The sequence below is a fragment of the Zonotrichia leucophrys genome, chromosome 1 (assembly GCF_028769735.1).
Source record: "Zonotrichia leucophrys gambelii isolate GWCS_2022_RI chromosome 1, RI_Zleu_2.0, whole genome shotgun sequence".
In the NCBI taxonomy this organism is placed as follows: Eukaryota; Metazoa; Chordata; class Aves; order Passeriformes; family Passerellidae; genus Zonotrichia; species Zonotrichia leucophrys.
In genome coordinates this window covers 2,775,084-2,788,210 of record NC_088169.1, presented here as the reverse complement: position 1 = coordinate 2,788,210, position 13,127 = coordinate 2,775,084, and the positions used below count along the sequence as shown (strand labels likewise).

At 34.7% G+C, this 13,127-nt stretch overlaps 2 protein-coding genes across 2 annotated transcripts in view; one reads left to right on the top strand and one right to left on the bottom strand.

The window, feature by feature from the left end:
• TTC3 (tetratricopeptide repeat domain 3) overlaps positions 1–904 on the bottom strand; it is a 129,905-nt gene extending 129,001 nt beyond the window's left edge. The window contains exon 1 of the mRNA XM_064705239.1: positions 783–904. The gene's annotated coding sequence lies outside the window, so the exon portion shown is untranslated. The remainder of the gene's footprint in view (positions 1–782) is intronic.
• A 186-nt stretch (positions 905–1,090) lies between these two features.
• On the top strand, positions 1,091–9,531 carry PIGP (phosphatidylinositol glycan anchor biosynthesis class P). Its single transcript, XM_064705228.1, has 4 exons — positions 1,091–1,311; positions 2,446–2,518; positions 6,715–6,833; positions 9,307–9,531. The coding sequence occupies exons 1-4, from the start codon at positions 1,230–1,232 to the stop codon at positions 9,471–9,473; spliced, it is 441 nt and encodes a 146-aa protein (XP_064561298.1). The 5' UTR covers positions 1,091–1,229; the 3' UTR covers positions 9,474–9,531.
• The last annotated feature ends 3,596 nt before the right edge of the window (positions 9,532–13,127 follow it).

The following is a 13,127-nucleotide window of genomic DNA, read 5'->3' as shown; positions in this document are numbered from 1 at the left end:
TGGGAATCCCGCCTGCACCCCGGGAATCGCGACTGAACCCCCAGGAATCACTGCTCCATCCCGGGAATCGTGGCTGGCCCCCGGCGATCACGGCTGAACCCCGGGAATCACGGCTGCATCCCGGGAATCACAGCGGCACCCCCGGGAATCACCACGGCTGCACCCCCGTGATCACAGCTGCACCCCACGATCACGGCTGCACCCCGGCTGCACCCCCGGGAATCGCGGCTGCACCCCGGGAATCACGGCTGCACCCCGGGAATTGCAGCTGCATCCCGGGAATCGCGGCTGCACCCCGGGAATCGCGGCTGAACCCCAGGAATCACAGCTGCACCCCGGGAATCACCACGGCTGAAGCCCCGTGAATCCCAGCTGCACCCCGCGATCGCGGCTGCACCCCCGTGAATCACGGCGGTACCCCGGAATCACCGCTCCGTCCCGTGAATCGCAGCTGCACCCCGCGATCGCGGCTCCATCCCGGGTCGCCGCACACCCCGCCCCGTCCCGGCAGCTCCCGGGCTCCCCCCGCGGCGCCATCCGATCCCGGAACAACCCGGGCCGGCCGCTCACGTGCCTTGTCCCGCCGGCACCGACACCCAGAGCCCGGAGGGGCGCACGGCACCGCGCTCCGCCCCGGGAGCGCCCGTCACGGAGCCGGGCACACACCGGGCAGCGAGCGGCGGCTCCGGGCCGGGAGAGGCGCGGGGGAAGGCGGCCGAGCAGCCACCGCTCCCTCCCTCCATCCCGCCATCCCTGGATCCCTCCCCGCATCGCGCACGCACCGCTCCGGCTCCGATCCCGATCCGGATCCCGGCTCCGATCCCGATCCCGATCCCGATCCGCTGCTGCCGCCGCGCCGCCGCAGCTCCCGCCGCCCCAGCGCGCCCCGCCCGCCGGACGCGCCGCCCATTGGCCGGCCGCCCTCTGACGTCATGGGAAGCGGCCAATCCGCGGGCTACGCGCCTGCGTGCGTGGCCGGATACGGGCGGCGCGGAGGCGGGAACGGGGGAAGGGAGCGCCTTCCTTCCTTCCTTCCTTCCTTCCTCCCTCCTCCTCCTGCTCCTCCTCCTCCTCCTCCTGCTCCTATTCCCATTCCTATCACAGGGAAGGAGGGCGGGGTGCGGCCCCCACAGCCGCGGGTGCCCCCGAGGAGCTCCCCAGCAAATCCCCGTGTCCATCCCCGCGTCCCTTCTCCGCCCTCCCCGCCAGGTTAAAGGGAAGAGCCCGGCATGGTTGAGAACTCTCCGGCCCCGCTGCCGGAAAGGGCAATTTACGGATTTGCGCTTTTTTTGGGCTCGTGGTTCGGCTTCAGTGAGTATCCCAGAGCCGGATCCGTCACCCCGCGGTGCTGCTTGGCTGCGCTCACGTTTTATTCCGTTTTTGACCCGAATCACGCACGTTTTCACATTGAAGGTGGTTGTGGTGTTACTTTGGGATGGTCTGGGCGATGCTTTAGGGAACAGCAAAACTTTGTCTGCTTAACTCAAGGGAAATCAGGGAATGGTTTGGGTTGGGAGGGAACCTTAAAGCTCATCCATGGCAGGGACACCTCCCGCTGTCCCAGGTGCTCCAATGTCCCCAGTGTCCAACCCAATTCGAAGTGGAATTCCATCCCAGACCTGCCCACCCTCACAGGGAAGGATATTTCTCCCAAAATCCCGTCTAAACCTGTAATTTCTCAGTGTGCAGCCATTCCCTGTGTGCTGTCCCTGCATCCCCTGGCAATTGTCTCTCTCCAGCTTTCCTGGGGCTCCTCCAGGCCCTGCAAGGCCGCCCTGAGCTCAGCCCAAAGCTTCTCCTGTGCAGGTGAGCAATGCCAGCTGTGCCAGCCTTTCCTGCCAGCAGAGCTGCCTGTTCCTTTCCCCGCCAAAAATAAAATAAAATAAAATAAAAATTGAGTCAATCTGACCAACAGCAGCGGGAAATATTTTGGGTTCCATCAGCACTTCTGTGATGGTGTGGGAGGGTAGAAAACGCTTTTCCAACCAAGAGAAGGTTCCAGATTTCCCTCAGTGCCGGATCCTGCTGAGGGGATCCCTCAGCGCCCTCAGGGAGTTGGGCCCAGCTCCTGTCCCAGCAGGAATCAGAAAGATTTTCAATAATTTCTCATTACAACTGCAATTCCACCATTAAATATCCTCTGTGAGATCATTTTCTGCTTTCATATTATCTCTGTTCTTTTGGCTTCTTTTCATTGAGGTGTTTGGGGGTGGCTTTGTTGGTTTTGTCTTTCTCGTTCTGGAGTTTAAACTGGAATAAATCCTCGTCTGCCCTCAGAGGAAATCAGAAATTAAATGTTCAATATCAAACTGATCCCAGGGACCGGGCAGGGTTTGTGTCTGAGAGGCAAATCCCGCAATCTTTTGGGATTTTGGTTTAAATAAAAGCAAAATTTAGGGAATTAAAATTAAAGTCTCATTGTGACTTTTGGATTGTGTTGTGCAGTTTTGTACCTTATCTGGGCTTACGTTCCTGAGTCCTGGCTCTTCTCCCTGGGACTGACCTACTGGCCTCAAAAGTGAGTTCAGCCAATTCAACTCCTCCAAAATCTTCATTATTTTCAAATAAAAAACCTTTTATTTTTAAATAATAGCCTGGCATTAAATCCATTTTTCCCTGATGATAAAGGGCTGCAATGTTCCTGAAGCATTTTTTATATAACTATGGTGAAAATGTTTTGTTTTTCCATGAAATAAATAATTTTTGGGATGTTTTAGGATTCATTTGACAATTTGCTGGTGGAAATACACCAAACTTTGGCCCATAATTAAAACATTAAAAAAATTAAAAGTAAACCCATTTCTAAAGGAATTTATCTGATGGTTTTCAAATAAAAAACCTTTCATTTTTAAATAATAGCCTGGCATTAAATCCATTTTTCCCTGATGATAAAGAGCTGTAATGTTCCTGAAGCATTTTTTATGTAACTGTGGTGAAAATGTTTTGTTGTGACATTAAATAAATAATTTTGGGGATGTTTTAGGATTCATTTGACAATTTGCTGGTGGAAATGTCAAATTAATCCTAAACTAAACTTTAGCCCATAATTAGAAAAGTTAAAAAATTAAAAGTAAACCCATTTCTAAAGGAATTTCTCTGATGGTTTCTCATTGGCTCCAGTGCAGGATCCACAATCAGAGGTTTTGTTCCTTTTCCTCTTGGATAAATCCATCACAGACCAAAAAACCAACATTAAAACTGATTTATTATTGAGCATTTGTCAATAAATGTAAAATGTTTAATCCTTTTTCACAGGTACTGGGCAGTTGCCCTGCCGTTTATCTGCTGGTGGCCGTGGGATTCATTTGACATTTTGCTGGTGGAAATGTCAAATTAACCTAAACTAAACTTTAGCCCATAATTAAAAAAATTAAAAATTTAAAGAGTAAACCCATTTCTAAAGGAATTTATCTGATGGTTTCTCATTGCTCCAGTGCAGATCCACAATCAGAGGTTTTGTTCCTTTTCCTCTTGGAGAAATCCATCACAGATAAAAAAAACAACATGAAAACTGATTTATATTGAGCCTTTGTCAATAAATGTAAAATTTTAATCCTTTTTCACAGGTACTGGGCAGTTGCCCTGCCCAGGATTCATTTGACAATTTGCTGGTGGAAATGTCAAATTAATCCTAAACTAAACTTTAGCCCATAATTAAAAAAATTAAAAATTTAAAAAGTAAACCCATTTCTAAAGGAATTTATCTGATGGTTTCTCATTGGCTCCAGTGCAGGATCCACAATCAGAGGTTTTGTTCCTTTTCCTGTCCATCACAGACCAAAAAACCAACATGAAAACTGATTTATTATTGATAATTTGTAAAATTTTTAAATGTTTAATCCTTTTTCACAGGTACTGGGCGGTTGCCCTGCCCGTTTATCTGCTGGTGGCTGTGGGATTCATTTGACAATTTGCTGGTGGAAATGTCAAATTAATCCTAAACAAAACTTCAGCCCATAATTAAAAAATTAAAAAATTAAAGGATAAACCCATTTCTAAAGGAATTTCTCATTGGCTCCAGTGCAGGATCCACAATCAGAGGCGCTGTTCCTTTTCCTCTTGGATAAATCCATCACAGACCAAAAAACCAACATGAAAACTGATTTATTATTGATAATTTGTAAAATTTTTTCATTTTTAATCCTTTTTCACAGGTACTGGGGTTGCCCTGCCAGGATTCATTTGACAATTTGCTGGTGGAAATGTCAAATTAATCCTAAACTAAACTTTAGCCCATAATTAAAAAAATTAAAAATTTAAAAAGTAAACCCATTTCTAAAGGAATTTATCTGATGGTTTCTCATTGGCTCCAGTGCAGGATCCACAATCAGAGGTTTTGTTCCTTTTCCTCTTGGAGAAATCCATCACAGACCAAAAAACCAACATGAAAACTGATTTATTATTGAGCATTTGTCAATAAATGTAAAATTTTTAATCCTTTTTCTCAGGTACTGGGCGGTTGCCCTGCCCGTTTATCTGCTGGTGGCTGTGGGATTCATTTGACAATTTGCTGGTGGAAATGTCAAATTAATCCTAAACTAAACTTTAGCCCATAATTAAAAAAATTAAAAATTTAAAAAGTAAACCCATTTCTAAAGGAATTTATCTGATGGTTTCTCATTGCTCCAGTGCAGGATCCACAATCAGAGGTTTTGTTCTTTTCCTCTTGGAGAAATCCAGCACAGACAAAAAAACCAACATTAAAACTGATTATTATTGATCATTTGTAGAATTTTTAAATGTTAATCTTTTTCACAGGTACTGGGCGGTTGCCCTGCCCGTTTATCTGCTGGTGGCTGTGGGAAATACACCAAACTTTAATTAAAAAATTAAAAAGTTAAAGAGTAAACCCATTTCTAAAGGAATTTATCTGATGGTTTTCAAATAAAAAACCTTTCATTTTTAAATAATAGCCTGGCATTAAATCCATTTTTCCCTCATGATAAAGAGCTGCAACGTTTCTGAAGCATTTTTTGTGTAACTATGTGAAAATGTTTTGTTGTGCCATGAAATAAATAATTTTGGGATTCATTTGACAATTTGCTGGTGGAAATGTCAAATTAATCCTAAACTAAACTTTAGCCCATAATTAAAAAATTAAAAAATTAAAGAGTAAACCCATTTCTAGAGGAATTTATCTGATGGTTTCTCATTGGCTCCAGTGCAGGATCCACAGTCAGAGGTTTTGTTCCTTTTCCTCTTGGATAAATCCATCACAGACCAAAAAACCAACATGAAAACTGATTTATTATTGAGCCTTTGTCAATAAATGTAAAAATTTTAATTCCTTTTTCACAGGTACTGGGCAGTTGCCCTGCCCAGGATTCATTTGACAATTTGCTGGTGGAAATGTCAAATTAATCCTAAACTAAACTTTAGCCCATCATTAAAAAATTAAAAAATTTAAAAAGTAAACCCATTTCTAAAGGAATTTCTCATTGGCTCCAGTGCAGGATCCACAATCAGAGGCGCTGTTCCTTTTCCTCTTGGATAAATCCATCACAGATAAAAAAACCAACATGAAAACTGATTTATTATTGAGCCTTTGTAAAATTTTTAAGTTTTTAATCTCTTTTCACAGGTACTGGGCAGTTGCCCTGCCCAGGATTCATTTGACATTTTGCTGGTGGAAATGTCAAATTAATCCTAAACTAAACTTTAGCCCATAATTTAAAAAATTAAAAAATTCAAGAGTAAACCCATTTCTAAAGGAATTTATCTGATGGTTTCTCATTGGCTCCAGTGCAGGATCCACAATCAGAGGTTTTGTTCCTTTTCCTCTTGGAGAAATCCATCACAGACCAAAAAACCAACATGAAAACTGATTTATTATTGATCATTTGTAAAATTTTTAAATGTTTAATCCTTTTTCACAGGTACTGGGCGGTTGCCCTGCCCGTTTATCTGCTGGTGGCTGTGGGAAATACACCAAACTTTAATTAAAAAATTAAAAAATTAAAGAGTAAACCCATTTCTAAAGGAATTTATCTGATGGTTTTCAAATAAAAAACCTTTCATTTTTAAATAATAGCCTGGCATTAAATCCATTTTTCCCTGATGATAAAGAGCTGTAATGTTCCTGAAGCATTTTTTATATAACTATGGTGAAAATGTTTTGTTGTGCCATGAAATAAATAATTTTGGGATTCATTTGACAATTTGCTGGTGGAAATGTCAAATTAATCCTAAACTAAACTTTAGCCCATAATTAAAAAATTAAAAGTAAACCCATTTCTAAAGGAATTTATCTGATGGTTTCTCATTGGCTCCGGTGCAGGATCCACAATCAGAGGTTTTGTTCCTTTTCCTCTTGGATAAATCCATCACAGATACAAAAAACCAACATTAAAACTGATTTATTATTGAGCATTTGTCAATAAATGTAAAATTTTTAATCCTTTTTCACAGGTACTGGGCAGTTGCCCTGCCCGTGCATCTGCTGGTGGCTGTGGGATTCATTTGACAATTTGCTGGTGGAAATGTCAAATTAATCCTAAACTAAACTTTAGCCCATAATTAAAAAATTAAAGATTAAACCCATTTCTAAAGGAATTTATCTGATGGTTTCTCATTGGCTCCAGTGCAGGATCCACAATCAGAGGTTTTGTTCCTTTTCCTCTTGGATAAATCCATCACAGACCAAAAAACCAACATGAAAACTGATTTATTATTGATCATTTGTAAAATTTTTGAATTTTTAATCCTTTTTCACAGGTACTGGGCGGTTGCCCTGCCCGTGTATCTGCTGGTGGCCGTGGGAATCGGGTACATTTTGCTTTTTGGGATGAACATGATGAGCACAGCTCCCCTCAGCTCCACTCACACCGTCACAGGTAATGCTGGGGCTTTTTGAGAAGTTTGAAAAGTTGAATTCTTCACTCAGAATTCTGGAAATCTGCAGAGAATAAATAAAATCGGAATTTTTAAGCCTTTAAATAAAACCCAAATTTTAATCCTTGAATTAAAACCTAAATTTTAAGCCTTTAAATAAAACCCAAATTTTAAGCCTTTAAATAAAACCCAACTTTTAAACCTTTAAATAAAACCCAAATTTTAATCCTTTAAGTAAAACCCAAATATTAAACCTTTAAATAAAACCCAAATTTTAAGCCTTTAAGTAATCCTTTAAATAAAGCCCAAATTTTAAACCTTTAAATAAAACCCAACTTTTAAACCTTTAAATAAAACCCAAATTTTAATCCTTGAATTAAAACCTAAATTTTAAGCCTTTAAATAAAACCCAAATATTAAGCCTTTAAATAAAACCCAAATTTTAAACCTTTAAATAAAACCCAAATTTTAAGCCTTTAAATAAAACCCAAATTTTAAACCTTTAAATAAAACCCAAATTTTAATCCTTTAAGTAAACCTTTAAATAAAGCCCAAATTTTAAGCATTTAAATAAAACCCAACTTTTAAACCTTTAAATAAAACCCAAATTTTAATCCTTTAAATAAAACCCAAATTTTAATCCTTTAATTAAAACCTAAATTTTAAGCCTTTAAATAAAACCCAAATTTTAATCCTTTAAGTAATCCTTTAAATAAAGCCCAAATTTTAAACATTTATATAAAGTTCAAATTTTAATCCTTTAAATAAAACTCAAATTTTAAGCCTTTAATTAAAACCCAAATTTTAAGCCTTTAAATAAAACCCAAATTTTAAACCTTTAAATAAAACCCAAATTTTAATCCTTTAAATAAAACCTAAATTTTAAGCCTTTAAATAAAACCCAAATTTTAAGCCTTTAATTAAAACCTAAATTTTATTCCTTTAAGTAAAACCCAGCTTTTAATCCTGTAAGTATACCCCAAATTTTAAGCCTTTAAATAAAACCAAACTTTTAAACCTTTAAATAAAACCCAAATTTTAGTCCTTTAAGTAAACCTTTAAATAAAACCCAAATTTTAAGCCTTTAAATAAAACCCAAATTTTAGGCATTTAAATAAAGCCCAAATTTAAAGCCTTTAAATATAGCCCAACTTTTAATCCTTTAAATATACCCAAATTTTAATCCTTTAAAATAAACCCCAAATTTTAATCCTTTAAATAAACCCAAATTTTAATCCTTTAATTAAAACCTAAATTTTAAGATTTAAATAAACCCCAAATTTTAAACCCTTGAATAAAACCCAAATTTTAATCCTTGAAGTAAAACCCAGTTTTTAAGCCTTTAAATAAAACCAAAATTTTAAGCATTTAAATAAACCCCCAAATTTTAAACCTTTAAATAAAACCCAAATTTTAAGCCTTTAAATAAAACCCAACTTTTAAACCTTTAAATAAAACCCAAATTTTAAGCCTTTAATTAAAACCCAAATTTTAAGCCTTTAAATAAAACCAAACTTTTAAACCTTTAAATAAAACCAAATTTTAAGCATTTAAATAAAACCAAAATTTAAGCATTTAAATAAACCCCAAATTTTAAACCTTTAAATAAAACCCAAATTTTAAACCTTTAAATAAACCCCAAATTTTAAACATTTATATAAAGTTCAAATTTTAATCCTTTAAATAAAACTCAAATTTTAAGCCTTTAAATAAAACCCAAATTTTAAGCCTTTAAATAAAACCCAAATTTTAAACCTTTAAATAAAACCCAACTTTTAAGCCTTTAATTAAAACCAAAATTTTAAGCATTTAAATAACTCCCAAATTTTAAGCCTTTAATTAAAACCTAAATTTTAAGATTTAAATATACCCCAAATTTTAAACCTTTAAATAAAGCCCAAATTTTAAACCTTTAAATAAAGCTCAAATTTTATTTGGACTTTTAAATAAAGCCTAAATTTTAAGCCTTTAAATAAAACCCAACTTTTAAACCTTTAAATAAAACCCAAATTTTAAGCTTTTAAATAAAACCCAACTTTTAAACCTTTAAATAAACCCCAAATTTTAAGCATTTAAATAAAAACCCAAATTTTAAGCATTTATATAAAGTCCGAATTTTAATCCTTTAAATAAAGCCCAAATTTTAAGCCTTTAAATAAAACCCAAATTTTAAACCTTTAAATAAACCCCAAATTTTAAACATTTATATCAAGTCCAAATTTTAAACATTTATATCAAGTCCAAATTTTAATCCTTTATATAAAACCCAAATTTTAATCCTTTATATAAAACCAAAATTTTAAGCCTTTTTTTCACTCAAATATTTGATTTTTTTTTTTAATTCCTGGTGGGGTTTTCATCCTTTCAAGCAGCTCAATTTGCAGTGTTGCATTATACAATTACATCATTTTCTGGGCAAAAATAAAATAAAATAAAAGTACCTGGAAGCCATGAAATGTCCCCTTCTCTTTTCAGATAACTTTGCACAAAAGCAGCAGCAGAAGGAATTGCAGGAGGAGGCGATTCCAGCCCTGAGGGATGTTCCCATCAGCGAGGTCAACAGGATGTTCTTCCTCCCTGAAAAACGCATCTGCAACAGCAGAGAGATGGTGTTAGGTTCTATTTCCACAAAAGATTCATGAAATTTAGAGTTTGATTAATTAAAACCTCTCTGAGGTGAAAAGAAACACTCTTTCAGCTTTTTTTTCCCTGAATTTCTAATTAAATTTATATTATTACTATTACTATTATTATTACTATTATTAGTAGTAGTATTATTATCAGCATTATTATTAGTATTACTATTATTACTAGTATTATTATTAGTATTATTAGTATTACTATTATTACTATTATTATATATTACTGCTGCTATATATTACTATTATAATAATATACTATTGTAGAATAGTATTATTATTACTATTATTATTACTATTATCAGTATCACTATTATTATTATATGTTACTATTATTATAGATTACTATTATTATAATATACTATTATATAATAGCATTATTATTACTATTATTATTACTGTTATCATTATTACTATTATTATTACTATTATCAGTATCACTGTTATTACTATTATTATAAGATACTATTATTATAATAGTATTATTATTATCATCAGTATTACTATTATTACTATTATTATAAGATACTATTATTATAGTATACTATTATAGAATAGTATTTAGTAATACTATTATTACTATTATTATTATTATTACTATTATTATAATATACTATTATAGTATACTATTATAGAATAGTATTTAGTAATAATAATACTATTATTATTACTATTATTACTATTATCATTATTACTATTATTATTACTATTATTACTATTATCAGTATCACTATTATTACTATTATTATATATTACTATTATTATAATATACTATTATAGAATAGTATTATTATTACTATTATTGCTATTATCAGTATTACTATTATTACTATTATTATAGATTACTATTATTATAATATACTATTATATAATAGTATTATTGCTATTATTGCTATTATCATTATTAATATTATTATATCTTACTATTATTATCATATACTATTATATAATAGTATTATTTTTACTATTATTATTACTATAATTATTATCACTATTACTATTATCATTATTACTATTATTATTACTATTACCATTATTACTATTTTGCACCTTAATAACCTGCATTGCTCTGAAAATCACGCCCCAATAATTTCTCTATTTATTTTTTAAAAATTCAAAAAGTGGCTTGAAAAGTCTTCTGTTCCTTGCAGCTTTCTGCCTAAATTCCCCTCTGAGAGGGGAAAAAAGCAATTTTTAGTCAAAGTTTAATTTTATTTCTCTTTTTATTCAGGGTGATAAAATGTGTTTTAGCCAGTCAAGCACTTGAGGATTTTTTTTTTTTTAATTATGAACTGGAAGTGTTTGCATTGTAAATATTTCATTTGCCCGTAAATATGTAAATATTTGTAAATATGAATAAAGTGTGGTTGGTTTTTCCATCTTCACCATTTTCCTGTGCTTCTGGGAGGTTTCTCCTGGGTTGAGGTGATAAAAACTCAATTTTTCCTTCACACAAAATTCTTTATTCGGCCAAATCTGTTGATTCTCCACCCCCCAAAATATCAGATTTACTGAATTACCAAAAATAATAAAGATTGTAATACAATTCTGATCTTTTAGTTAAAGCTTGTAATAAAATTCTGAGCTTTTTGGTCAAAGCTTGTCACAAAATTCTGAACTTTTAAATTAAAGCTTGTAATAAAAATTGGAACTTTTTAGTCAAACCTTGAAATAAAATTTTGAACTTTTTGGTCAAAGCTTCTCTAAAATTCTGAACTTTTTAGTAAAAATTTGTGATAAAATTCTGAACTTTTTAGTCAAAATTTGTGATAAAATTCTGAACTTTTTAGTCAAAGCTCGTCTAAAATTCTGAACTGTTTAGTTAAAGCTTGTATAAAATTCTGGATTTTTTAGTCAAAGCTTGTAATAAAATTCTGGACTTTTTGGACAAAGCTTGTGATAAAATTCTGAAATTTTTAGTAAAAGCTTGTCTAAAATTCTGAACTTTTAAATTAAAGCTTGTGATAAAAATCCAAACTGCTTAGTCAAAGCTTGTGATAAAATTTTGTACTTTTTACTAAAAGCTTGTCCTAAAAATCTGAACTTTTTAGTCAAAGCTTGTAATAAAATTCTGAAATTTTTAGTAAAAGTTTGTGATAAAATTCTGAACTTCTTGGTCAAAGCTTGTCTAATATTCTAAACTTTTTAGTTAAGGCTTGTGATAAAAAAATCTCAACTTTTTGGTCAAAGCTTGTAATAAAATTCTGAGTTTTTTAGTAAAAGCTTGTCTAAAATTCTGAACTTTTAATTTAAAGCTTCTGATAAAAATCTGAACTGTTTAGTCAGAGCTTGTGATAAAATTCTGAAATTTTTAGTAGAAGTTTGTGATAAAATTCTGAACTTCTTGGTCAAAGCTTGTCTAAAATTCTGAACTTTTTAGTCAAAGTTTGTAATACAATTCTGATCTTTTAGTTAAAGCTTGTAATAAAATTCTGAGCTTTTTGGTCAAAGCTTGTGATAAAATTCTGAACTTTTAAATTAAAGCTTGTAATAAAATTCTGAAATTTTTAGTCAAAGCTTGTAATAAAATTCTGAGCTTTTTGGTCAAAGCTTGTGATAAAATTTGGAACTTTTTGGTCAAAGCTTGTCTAAAATTCTGAACTTTTTAGTCAAAGCTTGTAATAAAATTCTGAGCTTTTTGATCAAAGCTTGTCATAAAATTCTGAACTTTTTAGTCAAAGCTTGTAATAAAATTCTGGACTTTTTGGACAAAGCTTGTGATAAAATTCTGAAATTTTTAGTCAAAGTTTGTGATAAAATTTTGAACTTTTTAGTCAAAGCTTGTCTAAAATTTTAGTCAAAGTTTGTGATAAAATTTTGAAATTTTTAGTCAAAGCTTGTAAAGACTAATGCCAAATTTCAATATTACAGAAATCAGAAAACCTCCAGCAGCTTCACAGCTCGAAATGAATTCTGAGCCACCACGGGCAGGAGCTGGTGTTGGATCAGGGACTGGTTTTGCCTGTTCTGCTTTGATTCTGTTTCCTCATTTCCTCATGAACTTTTCCAAGGCAGGGGAACCTCAGAAATTGTGAGAAATGTGTATTTTATGATTGGCTTTTTGCAAAAGTTAAAATGAATATTATAGGTGTTGTGTTAGAAAGTGATGCTGTATGGATTCTCTTAAGTAGTGTGTTAAATAGAGTTTTAGGTTCTATAAAAATGTTAAAATAGAAACTATGCTGTGTAAGATAGTTTTCTTAAAAGAGAGGAATGAGGTACTCCCACCGAGACAGCAGCCACAGGACACCTAAATCCTTCAGAGAAAGAGAATTTATTGCTCCATTATCAGGAGAAATGAAATTCTTCCCACCTCCTCAGCCCTGAAGAGCTGTCAGGATTCAGAGGAAGAAGCTGACACTGCCCAGCCAGAATCCTGTGTTTGAATGGAATTTATGCATCATGGATGAGGTGTGTGAATATGCAACAGGCTGTTGTTTTTAAGGGTTAATCCTCTGTTAACGTGGGGCCTTTTTGGGGTTATTTTGCCCACAAAGAAGAACCTGGACTGTCCATAACTCTTTCTTTCTATTGTCTCATATTGTCCTAATCCTAATTATTCAAATCATTATTACTGTAATTCTATTACTATTTTTATAGCCATTTTATTACTATTAAACATTAAAAATTCGACAAACACGGATCGGTGTTATTCCC

Coding starts and splice junctions, on each gene's coding strand:
- PIGP (XM_064705228.1), top strand. CDS start 1,230: ATGGTTGAGAACTCTCCGGCCCCGCTGCCGGAAAGGGCAATTTACGGA. Junction 1,312..2,445: donor GGGCTCGTGGTTCGGCTTCA/GTGAGTATCCCA, acceptor TGTGTTGTGCAG/TTTTGTACCTTATCTGGGCT. Junction 2,519..6,714: donor CTGACCTACTGGCCTCAAAA/GTGAGTTCAGCC, acceptor CCTTTTTCACAG/GTACTGGGCGGTTGCCCTGC.